This window comes from Cygnus atratus, chromosome 17 (genome assembly GCF_013377495.2).
Source record: "Cygnus atratus isolate AKBS03 ecotype Queensland, Australia chromosome 17, CAtr_DNAZoo_HiC_assembly, whole genome shotgun sequence".
In the NCBI taxonomy this organism is placed as follows: Eukaryota; Metazoa; Chordata; class Aves; order Anseriformes; family Anatidae; genus Cygnus; species Cygnus atratus.
The window spans coordinates 15,330,537-15,343,616 of NC_066378.1; the positions used below are offsets into that span (position 1 = coordinate 15,330,537).

The 13,080-nt window shown below is 38.9% G+C and overlaps 1 protein-coding gene across 2 annotated transcripts in view; it reads right to left on the reverse strand.

Moving 5' to 3' along the window:
• TTC28 (tetratricopeptide repeat domain 28) overlaps positions 1-12,898 on the reverse strand; it is a 169,885-nt gene extending 156,987 nt beyond the window's left edge. Inside the window, exons 1-2 of one of the 2 annotated variants that reach the window (XM_050714214.1) lie at positions 12,798-12,898; positions 6,284-6,562 (exon numbers count right to left, since the gene is read on the reverse strand). In XM_050714214.1, coding sequence (XP_050570171.1) covers positions 6,284-6,562; positions 12,798-12,890 — 372 coding nt within the window. In that variant the 5' untranslated portion in view covers positions 12,891-12,898. Of the gene's footprint in view, positions 1-6,283; positions 6,563-7,048; positions 7,108-12,797 lie in introns of those variants that run through there. The other variant, XM_035565657.2, reaches the window with a different exon arrangement.
• Between the last annotated feature and the right edge of the window lie 182 nt (positions 12,899-13,080).

Genomic DNA, 13,080 nt, shown 5'->3' on the forward strand with positions numbered 1-13,080 from the left:
CAGCCACCATTTCTGAAACCCCCTGCTGTCTACCCTCATTTCTTCACTCAGCATTTCTTTCCCTGGAGCAACTCACAGCTCTTCCTATACAACTTGCCCCGTTTTTCCAGCTCACCTATTAAAAAAAAAACAAAAGTGATACAAGCATTGATGGCATTTAGAGATTTGGAATTAGATTGTGGAATTAACATTTTTTTGAAATGAAGCCCACCCAGCTAAACTAGGTCTACACGGATCCTGCAGGTTCAAGAAAGCAAAATATTTCTATTTATAATTGCATTACATTTTGAACAATTTTTCATATAAACAGTTTTAAACAAGTATCTTGCAGAACGTAGACAAAATTATCTCAAAAACAAAAATTGTGTTGTACTTTTAATATGCTTGTTTGTCTATAGCATACATTAGTAACAAACAGCCAAAATTCCAAGAAAAGTTTAGTTAGGCAACTAAACTTATGCCACAAGTCTTAAGAAACTCTCCAAAGCTAACCCTACAACATGCAGTGGAACAGTTTTACTTGAGGGTAAGTAAAAATGTACCTTACAGAATTGTTTTCATTTTCTTATTAGGAGTAGACATTTCAATACATACATATTAGCTACTGTAACACTGAGACCAGCTATTTTTCTATATCTGAAGCATGAATTACTATACATTTGCAACTACTAGTGAAATCTAAATTTTAACACAGAATTAGACCCAAATCTAAACCAGTTAAGCCACAGTATATCTTTCATTAGTTTGAGGATAAAAACAGAATAAAACCTATATCCGTAACGCCACCAAGAACCAAGCAGAGACTGTTCAGATGTCAGAGTAACAGAACATATCCCTCATTTCTCATTTACCATATCTAGGATTCTTTACATAGTTGTGCAGCTTGAGTAACTGAATAAAAATTCTCTAGAGCCAGAACAACAGCAAAACAAAGAAAACCATTTGGCATGATATCAAAAGAACAAAATGAGCCTAATCTGATTTGCCTGTGGGTATTCCCAAAATACTATTTAATTCCTGAAATATTCTGTTATCTTTTAATTTCTCAATGATATTTACACAACGTATTTTGAAAATAGTAGGACTTATAAGCCAATCCTCTCAGACAAACACTAAAAACATTAGTTTTATGTACCACTGAAATAAACAGTCACACAACATAAGACTTGTAGCAAATTATTCTGATCTGCTATAGATCAGAATATTTCTTAATCACTTTCTCATTGTCCATATTTAGTTTAAAGTTGCAAAAAAATAAGCAGATGTATTTGTATAAATATATTTGCTTATTTATAAACACTGAATGCTTTAAAGACCAATTTCAAGGCTGGGAGAGGTAAGCTGTGTTAAGATAAAGACTTTCAGGCACAGCTTTTCGTAATGTAGTCTTTTTTATTTTTTAAGTTCATAAGAAGATAATTGCAATGGGAGCATATATCTCTAAGAGCTTGTTCTGGGCATACAGTACACTAGTGTGCCCTAGTGGTGCAGAAAGAAGGTAAACAAAGTTATGTCACTTTTCAGGAACATTGCTCAGATTTTGTAGTGTTCAAAACAAATGCTCACAGTTAGGATCTCACGAAAAATATTTTGGGAGAACTGGGGGGGTGTGGGGAGCATCAAAACTTGAATTAACTCAGGACCTTGACTGGAAATAAAAGCTGTATGAAAATTCAAGGTGAAACAACTGTGTTTGAAAGCAAAAGCAAACACTTTCTTCCTTTCTGTTTTCCCATTTCACAGATTTATTTCACTGTGTTTTTTGTTTTGTTTATGTTTGCCATCCTCTGAGGCATGGATCAGCTTAATGCATTGCCTTGATTACTGAACAAAGATATATTTATTACAAATACATGCTAGATTCCAGTTGTGATATTCCCCATTAGAATTGTAGATGCTGCTAACAAAAATAACTGAGTAAATAATTAACAAATTGCATACCCAAGATAAAGGATAATAAAGAAATGTACAACTAGTAACTTCAAGCTCAGAAAACTTAGATTCAAAAGCTATCCAGTTTTGAACTCCTTAAGTAAAAGGAGACTGGGTTCTGTATTTAAAACTCAGATTTTTCATGGAAATTATGAGTTACATCTGTTAAGCTCCCTCTTCTGGCTAATTAATAAAATTGCTTAGGTTTTGGATGCATGTTTCAAATTTTCCCAACTACATTCTATCAAAAGGAACCAAACAGAATTTTAAAATAATTACAAAGCAGATTTTGATGATAAAATATGCAACATAAGCATTCAACTTCAGACAGTGCCTTCCCACTATCTCATACTGAGAAGCCTCATACACACACACGCAAAATTCCATGTACTATGTAGGCACACCACCATAAACTATTTGACTAACAATCATCTAGATCCATAACAACTTTATAAGCACCATTGCATATTTTCTGTTTTCGGAAGTACAATACAACCTAAAAATTTCTGTGTTCAAAAAATATCTGATTAGTTAATTAGCCCTCAAAGTACACTTTTTCCTTTTTTTTTAATCTAAAAGAATTGTGTAATAAAAATAGAAGTACGCATTTTAGAAAACCTAGTTTAAACGAGGAAAACATACCACCCAAACTTAACTTCCTCCTTACCAGGATCTCCCATCTCTGCTGTGACTTCCAAAGCACTTCTGTTGGATAAGCACTGCTCCCAATAACCAGAAACAGTTGAGGAAGCACATAAATGCTACCTGGCATTCCTACTGATACCACTGGAACACGGATGACTGGTATTTCACAAAGTAGTCTCAGAGGAGAGCAACTGTATGGTGGTGGAAAGGAAGGCACCCTATTTATTTGCCAGTAAAACAGGAGTGAAGGGACACAAACCAACATCACCACCACCCCTCAGCAGTCAGGACTGTCTACCTGCCTCTGCCTCATTGCACAGAAAGTTGTTTTCCAGTTCAGGCAGAAAGCTCATTTATATTTGTGTCCTTCAACAAAATAATAATTAAAAAAAAAAAAAAAAGAAACAATGACTCCTCTGAGCTTTTTCCGTAAAAGAAGAGTTACCCAAGAGCTCCAGCTACTGCGAATGCCAAAACTCCTATACTGTACCAGCAATTTTCAGTCTCCTTTTCACAGAAATGCTCCCCCCCAGAAAACGCCCTCTGTAAAATACAGCTCATTCTAGAGAGATGCAGAATTCATCACCATCTACAAACAGATGAATAGTCATCTCATACTGGTAATGACAGTTAATCAGTGTTTATCTTTTGCACTGACCTACGTTAATAACACTCAGGCAGTTGATGCTGATGCGTTGAAAGCAGACAGAATCACTCTTTCTCAGGTAATAGCTCCAAAAATTAATATAGCTTAGCTAAGAGGTGTGGTTTTCAGCATCAGTAGGCATGTGCTTTCGCGAAGTTGTTCAACTTACCTTTCTAGATACTGACCCTTTCCTTTGCTCTTGCTGATAATTTACAGAAACTGAACTGCAACAAATTAATTCTAAACAGGAAAAAAATCACCAACAGATTTCAGTATTTCAGTTCTATTCATCGTAACTAGTATTTTAACTTATACGTCTATTTAGTTAAACTGTTAAATAATTGCAAATGCAGTGATAGAGTACTAAATTTAGTTCTGTCACCAATATGAACCTTAAGTCTATTCCTCTAGCTTTTTATCACTGAACCAGTTTTCACTGTCATATCCATACAATTATACCCTTTAACAAAACATACTGGTGAAAAATATCCTAGCTTCTCAAGGAATAAAAGGTAAACTTTCCGATGACATTGAGAATAAAAGCCATACCAAAAAAATCCTTAAAAAAAGATAAAGTCCCAGTTCTATGTCAAGATAGATACTTTAATAACTTTGACTCCCAATATGCCATTCCCAGTCATAGACTATTTGAAACAAAGAAAACAAATTATTTATTTAAAAAATTGTCTTTTTCACTTGAGCACTTAAATAACTCGGAGAATTGGGGAGAAAAATGCACACTGACAAAGAACATGAAAGGGCATGTGAAGAGAAATAAATAGGAAATTGTCCTTCACACAGGACAAAAAGCCTGCAAAAGCTACATTGACTTTTTTATTTTTCATTGATAGTAATTTTCCAAGGATACAAACATTTTGTATCATGGAGCAAGATATCCTTTACATATTGATCCAATAAAGCATGAACAGATATTATAACAAAAACATTTAAGTCTTCCATTGCTTTTTCCACCAAAAAGGCTCAAATAATTTCCTGTAAAAGTATCTCCTCATCTTTTCGTACAAAAAAGAATAAACAAAGAAATAGAGTTTGTTCAAGGTCAGGTGGATGCTTAATAGCAAAAATAGAATCAAAATAGTTACTATTTCATGTTTTTAAATCAATAAGTTCTAATAATATTCATTAAGTTTTAATTCAATAATTTTTTCTGGTCTTCTCTGAAACAAGAGGCTCACTTATGTTAAAAAATGGTTTTGTTTTGGTTTGTTTTTTACTGTTCCATCTTAGTGATTGATCTATACATATTCTATTATTTCTGTATTTGATAGACTGATAACAATGTCTTCATTTAGCACAGCCAGCCTTTAGCTAGTAAATCTTCTATTCCGTTTTATTTTCTGTTTTGATCCACAAATCTATTCCAATGATTCGTTTCAAAGGTTTTGTTGTACAACTGTCTGCGACTCGTATTTTGAAAATATTCTTTTATGAAGTCTTTTCATAATTTTTCATCTAAGTGAGCTCTATAGCAAATCACTACCAGACTTCTTAAAAATAGGATACAAAACTATACAAATATACCACTGTTTTTATACTCTAACTCCTTGTATTCAGACAGCTGACCTGGAAATCCAGAGACTGAAAAAAAATAATGCAATTTTCTTTTTTTAACAGTCCTTCACATAAACTATGTAAAATCTTTTATGATATTCTGTAACATAAGACGGAAGTTAATGAGATTTAAAAATAAAAAAGGAAAAAAAGAAGCTTACAAGGTTGTAAGTCATCACCCTACCAAAGCAGGAGTTTCTTGCTTATGTGAACTGATACAAACTGTAAATTGCAGAGGCTCAGTACAAACAACAGAGAGAACGTACTAAAACTCTTGGAGAAAGATTAAGTAGTGGTATGAAAGTGAAAAGAAATAAAAGTACGTTGGTTAAACATGAAAATCAAATGTGAAAAATAAAAGTGCTGCAATGCAAGATGGCAACCCCACAAAACAGAATCAACAAAAGGGAAGGCCTTTCCCTGGTCCATGGTCTTCCTTTTGTGATTATGAGTGGAAGAGCTTTAGAAAACACTTTTAATAAGATTTTATTTAAGCAGTTTTTTGGTCTTAAAACAAAAACAAACAAACAAAAAAACTTAAGAGTGTAAAATTACAAGTTTCCTGTTTCAATATATCCTAAAGTTAAGATAACTTTTGACCAAAAGATGGGGAGGGGACAGGGAGGCATGATTTTTTCTAGAAGCTAATAAACAACTGAAAAAAAGAATACAGGACTTCCGGTGATCTGCTTACATATAAAAGGAAACATAACTTCAATAGTTTGGACTCAGCTGATGGAGAACATTATGTTTGCTACCTGACATAATTTCTGAGGAGAGGAACCTGGGCGATAAATCTGGTCTTAAATTGCATCTGTAGCTAAAGTGACTAGTAAGACTGTGTGAGAGATTGATGGGAGAAATGGAATCTGGAGTACATTCTACTAAAATTGATTGGCATCTAAAGGGATGGCTCTGGACTAGCCAACAGTGAGTCAGAACTACTGAAGCTATCAACAGCAGCTGCTGAGAAGCAGTCTCAGAGGAAACGGGCAACCAACACCACCTACTCTACAAAATGTTTCCTTGCATAATAAGATCTTACTAAGAATGCTGAGGTATGCATTTCTTAAAATGTTTATCCACAATATACACAAAAACTCTTTGAACGCTATTTTGAAAGGCTTTATTGCTCCATTATTAATAAGAATCTCCATGCTACACACCTCAAGAAACTTCACAAGAAAAATGTTCCTGGATGCTACTCAAAGCTGACTACTTTTAAAAGAGATGTCTGGTCTTCACAACCAAAAATCAATGCTAGTTTAAAGTAGTAAGATAGAATCATACCCCAAACACAGAGAACAGTTTAATAGCCAGCAGGAAATTCAAGTTAAACAACTTTCAAACACAAATGATTATTATTAGCAGCTTTTAGCAAAAGCAGCCATTAATATAGAAGTATTTGCAGTTGTCTACATTACATTAGTAATATGAACATATTCCTGGTGGAGTTGTCATTTCCCCAGAAAAGTAATACTTTCTTACCTTTGGCCATTTGGGATTCAGAAGTCGTGCTTTGATTGCATCATCCAGGGCCTTGTCATACTGTTGGATTTTCATGTAGGCCGCTGAGCGGTTGCTGTAGAGAATGCAGTTCTGAGGATCAACTCCCAAAGCCTCATTGTACAACACAATAGCTGTATGAAAATCACCATCATGGCAAGCCTGGTTGCTCTGTCGAACTTTCTCAACAAATTCAGCTTTGCTCAACATGGGGCTGTCAGGACTTCTTCTTCCAAAAGATTTTGATCCAAAGAAAGAAATCTGTGGAGGAAGAGGGGAATTACATATAAATGGTAAGAAATGCTACTCAAAAAAAAGAGAAAAAAATAGCATTCTATAGACACTATAGAAGAAATTAAAGCCATCACTATTAATGCAGAATCACTTTTTTTTTTTAATTGTTCATTATTTGACTTTTTTTGGTACAGAAGCAGCAAAAAAGAGCCTTAGAAATCATATTATTCCATATGAAGGATATCTTCCAGAAGACATAAAACCTTTTTCAGGCATAATACTAGTTGTCTATTTTAGTATTCTGCACTCCACAAGCTTTTGCTCCTCAGCCATACAATTTGATTTTACAACACCAAGCATAATCCCAAGGTAAAAATGTTTATTGGAAAACATGGCAGGTATGAATGAGAAGATGATGGTAGTATATCCATCCAATACACAGATCATAGAGAAGTGCGTGCATGCACAGACAACAGAAGAATGTATAAATTGCTTACAAACCAAAGAACTTACACTGGTACATGTGCTCACAAACCTCTACATCCAGCCAACTGCAAGCTGCAAATTGTTCCTAAGTGGGAAGAGAAGGATGAGTCTGTGGAACTGGGTATACTTGCAGAGATTAGCAGGGCATACAGTTTATGTTAGCAACGGAAGAGACATCACTGCAGAGCCCCCTTCCAGAATTCTCAAAATCAGTCAGGCAAAACAAAATAATTAAGAAAAACTGTTTTAAGTCTTTTAATTAAAAAACTCTAAAAGATGTAAAATGAGCTGCAGAAAGTCCTAGTTCCATTGATTTTGGTATACCCTTTCTCCTTGTCTAATTTTCAACATTCTTTAGTCCTCAACCAGTCATTAGCAGTCAATAACTGTTTCTGTCATGTATTCCCTATTGTCTCTCAAAGGGCCTCAAAAATTCATCAAGAATACCACTGTACAACTCTGATTAAAAGACAGTTATGAATGACAGTAATTGTACTTGGCAACAGGTAACATGTATATATGGAAACAAAACTTGGAAGTAGTCATTAAAGGATCAGACTGCAGATTTCAACTATAGTTGAAATAGGTATTATCCATTTTTAGTTCTGCAGGCAGAAAAAGGTTAAGAATATCACATATTGTTACCACAACACAACAATTGCCTGGCTTAAATACATTACCAGAGTAAGCTGAGTCACATTTTAGGGTGGAAAGGGAAGCAAGCTGCAAATTGACTTCCTGTCTCAAGCATCAATAAAGGTCTACAGGCTTTTTCTTTTTTTTTTTTTTTCTCTCCTCAAGTCAAACAACAACAACCAAAAAAGCAATCAATTAGAAACTACTGATCTCTTCTCTTCCTTATTATTCCTTTTCCTTCCTACTCATTTTTTTTTTTCTGACAGGTGTTTGTCCAAACTGTTTCTAAACTTCTCTACTCAAGCTGACTCCTTGTTTTCCTTGGGAAATCTCATTTCAACTGCTTCATGTTTTTCATCTTGAAACTATTTTTTCTAATATCCACCCCAAATCTCCTTTGCATTTCTTGTCCTGTTTAAATTGAAACTAACCAAAAACTATAAAAATCAAATTTCTGCACCCTCGAAAATTAATTCAATATGCCGTATACCTTTAAAAAGCACTGGTCTACTGATCTCCTACTTCAATCAACTTTAGAAACAGCAGCTTCATATATTCTCAAGTACTAGCAGGTAGATTGCCCTACTTTGAGCAACAGCCCAAACAATCGAGGGGAACATGTCACTTCATGACAAGCAGGCATCACTCACACATTTGTAAGTGTGTTTGTGACCACAAACTTCATCATATGGTCAGTTTGACTTTTCCTGAGAAGCTGCAAAAACAGAATATGAAGATCTAGCAACTATTACACATGAGCAGATGTTCAAGCCCAAACATTAGAAAACCCTGAGAAAGCTAATTAGTTTCCAGAAAGCCACAGATGGCAGGGCATATCATAGAGAAATGGAGCCGGGAAGTACCCAAGTGCCAGGAATGGCTCAGGTAACAGCCCAGAGACCCCATGATTTACACAGAGAGTTGATTCACTGCAGGAAAAGAAATTTCAAAGCCTCAGTCAGTTACATGCAGGGTTTATTAGGAGGAATTTTCCCCAGTATACCACTGGTCAGACACATACAGGGAAAAGGGCATGTTTTACCTTACTCTGAAGAATTAACAACCAATGTAGACAACTTATCTAAACTCTAAAATGGTATCCTGCTGCCTCTTCCACAGGTGTCTGCTCGTGCTTCCTGACCATAGATATATCAGTCATCAGACCAGGATTGGAAAGGAAACGTATACAAAGTTATATTGGCAAGGATGGTAGAGAGAGAAAAGACAGGAATGTGCAGAGCATGGATGCCACTCACAAATTTCTGGGCAAATTTGCCTAATGAATTCAAGACATTGGCAATTTCATTTTCTGACTGTGGCACACAACTTTCTGGGCTTCTCAGAGACCTAATTCAAACTGTTTGTGCAGCATGCATGTTTGCTACTGAAACTGCACGCTAATTAAACAAAATAGTAGCCAAATGTTAAAACTATCTGCCCAGAACACAGATCAATCTTCAGTATATTCCGGGAAATAAACAGAAGATGACACACGGTGTCAGTAAATGCAAAGTGATGGAAGAAAAAATCCTTAGCTGTTATTGCAATAACTGGCCCTAAATTTACCCTTGTCCCTCACAAAAGACTCTCTAGACACCTCGGAAAAATTCTCCAGGAAACAAAGTCTCAGTAGTCATGACCAGTCAAAGAGAGCAGTAAAAGAAAGAAGGAAGAGGAAACAATTGTGACATTCTAAAAATCCGTGGAAAGAAGTGCATTTTAAATTCCATTTGCAGTTTTGTTCCCACCACCACGAGACAAGAATATAAAGGTACATAAGCAGAAAAGGTAGGAGATGGGTAACAGATAACCAGATGTGGATCAATCTCCAAATACAGAGAGTCTAAGACTACGAAACTTAAAAAAGAATTGAGAGAAGCAAGTCATAGGTCTATAAAATGAAGAAAAGCATAGCAAAGGTAAAGGGAACAATTATCCACTATTCCTTACAGGAACAGAGAGGCGTCAAACAGGCAGAAGATAAAAGAAAAACAAGTGAAGTAAAACTTATACATGTGGTATAGTTAAAATACAGAATCATCCCAGGTGTTACAAAGAACAATACTGATAATAGACTCAAAAAAAAGTAATTAAGAACATGAAAGAAATTCATAGAAAGCTACTGAACACCAGATTACATATGTATCTTGAATGCTCAGTAAGTTCATATCATTTGTTACTAAAGATAAGCCTGATAAGAAGGATTGCTATATTTGATTTTGTTCTTATGGTACATTGTCATGAAATTTGAAAAGTTAGCTTTTCTCATGTAAATCACCAGTTACCCTCACTCTACAAACTTTTCCATTAAGCATATTTAAGGAACTAAAATATCGAATAGCTTATTAAACTTAATACAAATATTTTAACTCAGAAAATGCCAGAAGGAAAAAAAATATTCTAGCAATATAAGATGTAGATATTATTAAGTTTTGTATATTCAGAATACTTCCACTATAAAAGCAGCTGGAACACAGCATATACTTACTGAAACTTCAGCACAATAATGTGAAACATACAGGACATAGGCAACATCTGCCTTGCACAGTCCATTTATGCAGTTTGCACAACAGACAAACCGAGTAGGGAATACTTAGGGTTCTAGCTTCACTGGTTTCAGAGATAACCTTCAGAAGTAAATCAATGAATGCAAATTCACGTTTGTGTCTGAGCATGCTGAAAGCCTAAAACAAACTCAGAAGTACAGATTTTACAGGTCCCTACTAATCTCATTAGAGATTCATCTTATAGATAAGGGACAGAGTCCCTTCAGCATCTACGTAAAGTATGTTACTGTCAATCTTTTAGAAGGAAGAGCGTGAAAGTGTAGAAGTTCTTAAAGAATAGGAGAAACAGAGTGAAGACAGTACAGAGAAAATGGATAGTAACAAAAACTAAGACAAAGAAGAAAGAGAAATTAAAGCAGAAAGGAGCTCATTTTCTCAATAAGAGATAGTGAATATGACACTGACACACAGAAAAGTAATGAAAGTTGACCTCCTAAGGTCAAAGAAGCGCTTGCACCTATGGCTATCCAAATGATCTACCATTAACGTAAGAGAAAGATTGAATACAAGCTAAAGGGAGCATAACATCTTGAATCGTGAATAATAACTAAATTGTAAATTTCATTATCAGTGAGGAGTCTGAACTGTCAGCTAGCCACAGGCAGACACACTAATGACAAATAGATAAATCAACAATAAGCAAAAGCCAGGTCTGAACAGGAAAGACACTTCAGGAGGAGTTGGTATAGAAGCAAGTGTACACCCTCTCAGGATTTTGTCATCTGCAAAAAGTCATTCAACTGCTGTAGCATGACTGCTTTCTTCTCTGAGTAGACACAAGCCGCTTACCAGTACACGTTTGTAAGCACGACGTCAATAAAAACGCTCACTCACCTACGGGCAGGCAGGCACTTTACCTTCAGTCTCTTGTTACAGCATTCCTATCGCCAGGGACCTGCCCGGTAGGAATGGAAGTAACTAGCATTCAGGCAAAGGCATTTTCAACTTCAGGCAAGAGGGTGATAACATGGCAAAATACAGCGAAGAAGCCAGGAAACATGGCTCGATCAGTATTTAGCAGAAATACACATGCAGACTGATACTATTGCAGCAGTGGATTTCACCTCTAGAAAACTAAGGTTTAGATAGTACAACGGATCAGTAATAACAATCATTAATTGTGCTGTCATTAATAATAATCAGTAGTCATATACACTAGTATGACCTGGCACTTCAAAAACACATACCTGTGTCTTTATATCAGACCAAAAAATATAAGAAAGTGAAGATTTCTAAACCTACTGCTTAAAAAATAATAATAAAAAAACAATATTTAAGCCAAATCCATCTATCCATTTATCAAAAAAACTCTTTTCAAAGAACCTATAAAGGATTTTTGTTAGCACCTGAGGAGCTCTTGTTCAGCATCAGAAGAAAGCACAAAAGGGATGACATTGCCTAAGACTGTGCAGTACCTCCAAGAGAAATAAAAAGACATCCAAGGATAAACATGAACAGCTCCTAAGAAAGAAGGACAAAAAGCTATAGAAACCCAGACACTTCAACTCTTGGCTTAGTAGAGACGACCAAGGATGTTCCTATGGCTGCAACATCAAACTACGGGAGCACAGGCTGCAGGCAGGGACATTTTAACCTTAATCCAGTGAACAAACAGAACTGCATCCAAGATGCACCTCCTGATTCCAAATGCTGTCCATAGCAAAGCCCCTATAATCAAGTTACTGACCATTTTTTCACTACCTGGCACGTCTAGTTGAGGTACAGTCGTTTGACAATGTCTGTATCATGAGTTCCGTCAGGGTGATAAGCTCTGCTGTGCTACAAACATGCATCTGATGCACATAGCAAAAAAGTTTTACAGTTTTAAAAATAAGCTTAGTTTTCGCTTATTCAAGAGACCACTGAGAATGTAATGTTGACGTCGATGCCCGTGCTCTCTTCCACACACAGATGCACGCTCCAGCCAACTGCATGCTAGAACACGTATGTGGAAACAGCGGTCCGCCCGCGAGGAAAGCCCGGGCACTTCGCCTCCGTTACCCACACACCGCACTGGCGATCTCAGCGCCCTTCGCCCGCCGCTGCCGGACGGGCGCCCGCTGAGCCCCCCCCGGCCCGCGGGGCCGCTCCGTGCCGGCGGCGGGGCTGGGGGGCGGCGCGGGCCCTGCCGGCCGAGACGGGGGGCTCGGAGCCGGGAGGCGCCGCTCTCGGCTCCGCAGAAAGTCCAGGGCGAGACGCGGCGAGCGCTCGGCAAGGCGACCGCGGCCATACCCGAGGCCTTACGGCTCCAGAGCCCCTCCGCCCCCACCCCGGGCACCCGCCGGCCGCCGCCGCTTTCCCCTCGGCACGTCCGCCCGGCCGGGGGAAGCCGCCCCGCCCGCCGCCGCCCTGCCCCGCTCCTCACCTCGCCGCCGGCCCCGCGGGCGCGACGCAGCTGGCGGCAAACGCCGGGGCCGAGGCTGCTCCCGCCCGCGCCCCGCAACTTCCCTGCGACGCCCGCAGGCACGGACCGCGCCCGGCCCGCCCTCCGCGCCGCCAGGCGGCCGAGGACGCGGGAGGGAGACGGCCGGCCGGGCCCAGGGGCCGCTCCCGCCGGCCGGGCTTCAACTCACCCGCAGAGGCTCCGCGTCCCGCTCCCGCCGCCGCCGAGCCCGGCCCCCCACTCCGGCCCCCGGCGGGGCGGACGGCGGCGCCTGTTGCTCCATCGCGCTGCGGCTCCTCCTCCGCCTCCTTTGGGGGCCGCCGCCGCCCCCCGCCGGGCCGATCCCGCCCCAGCCACCCGGCCCGCGGCGCCACGTTCCGGGCCCCGACTCTGAGGGGAACCGCACTGGCCCCGGCCCCGGCCCCGCCCCCGGGGCTGGGCCCCGGCCGGACCCCGGACGCCCCCCGCCCGAC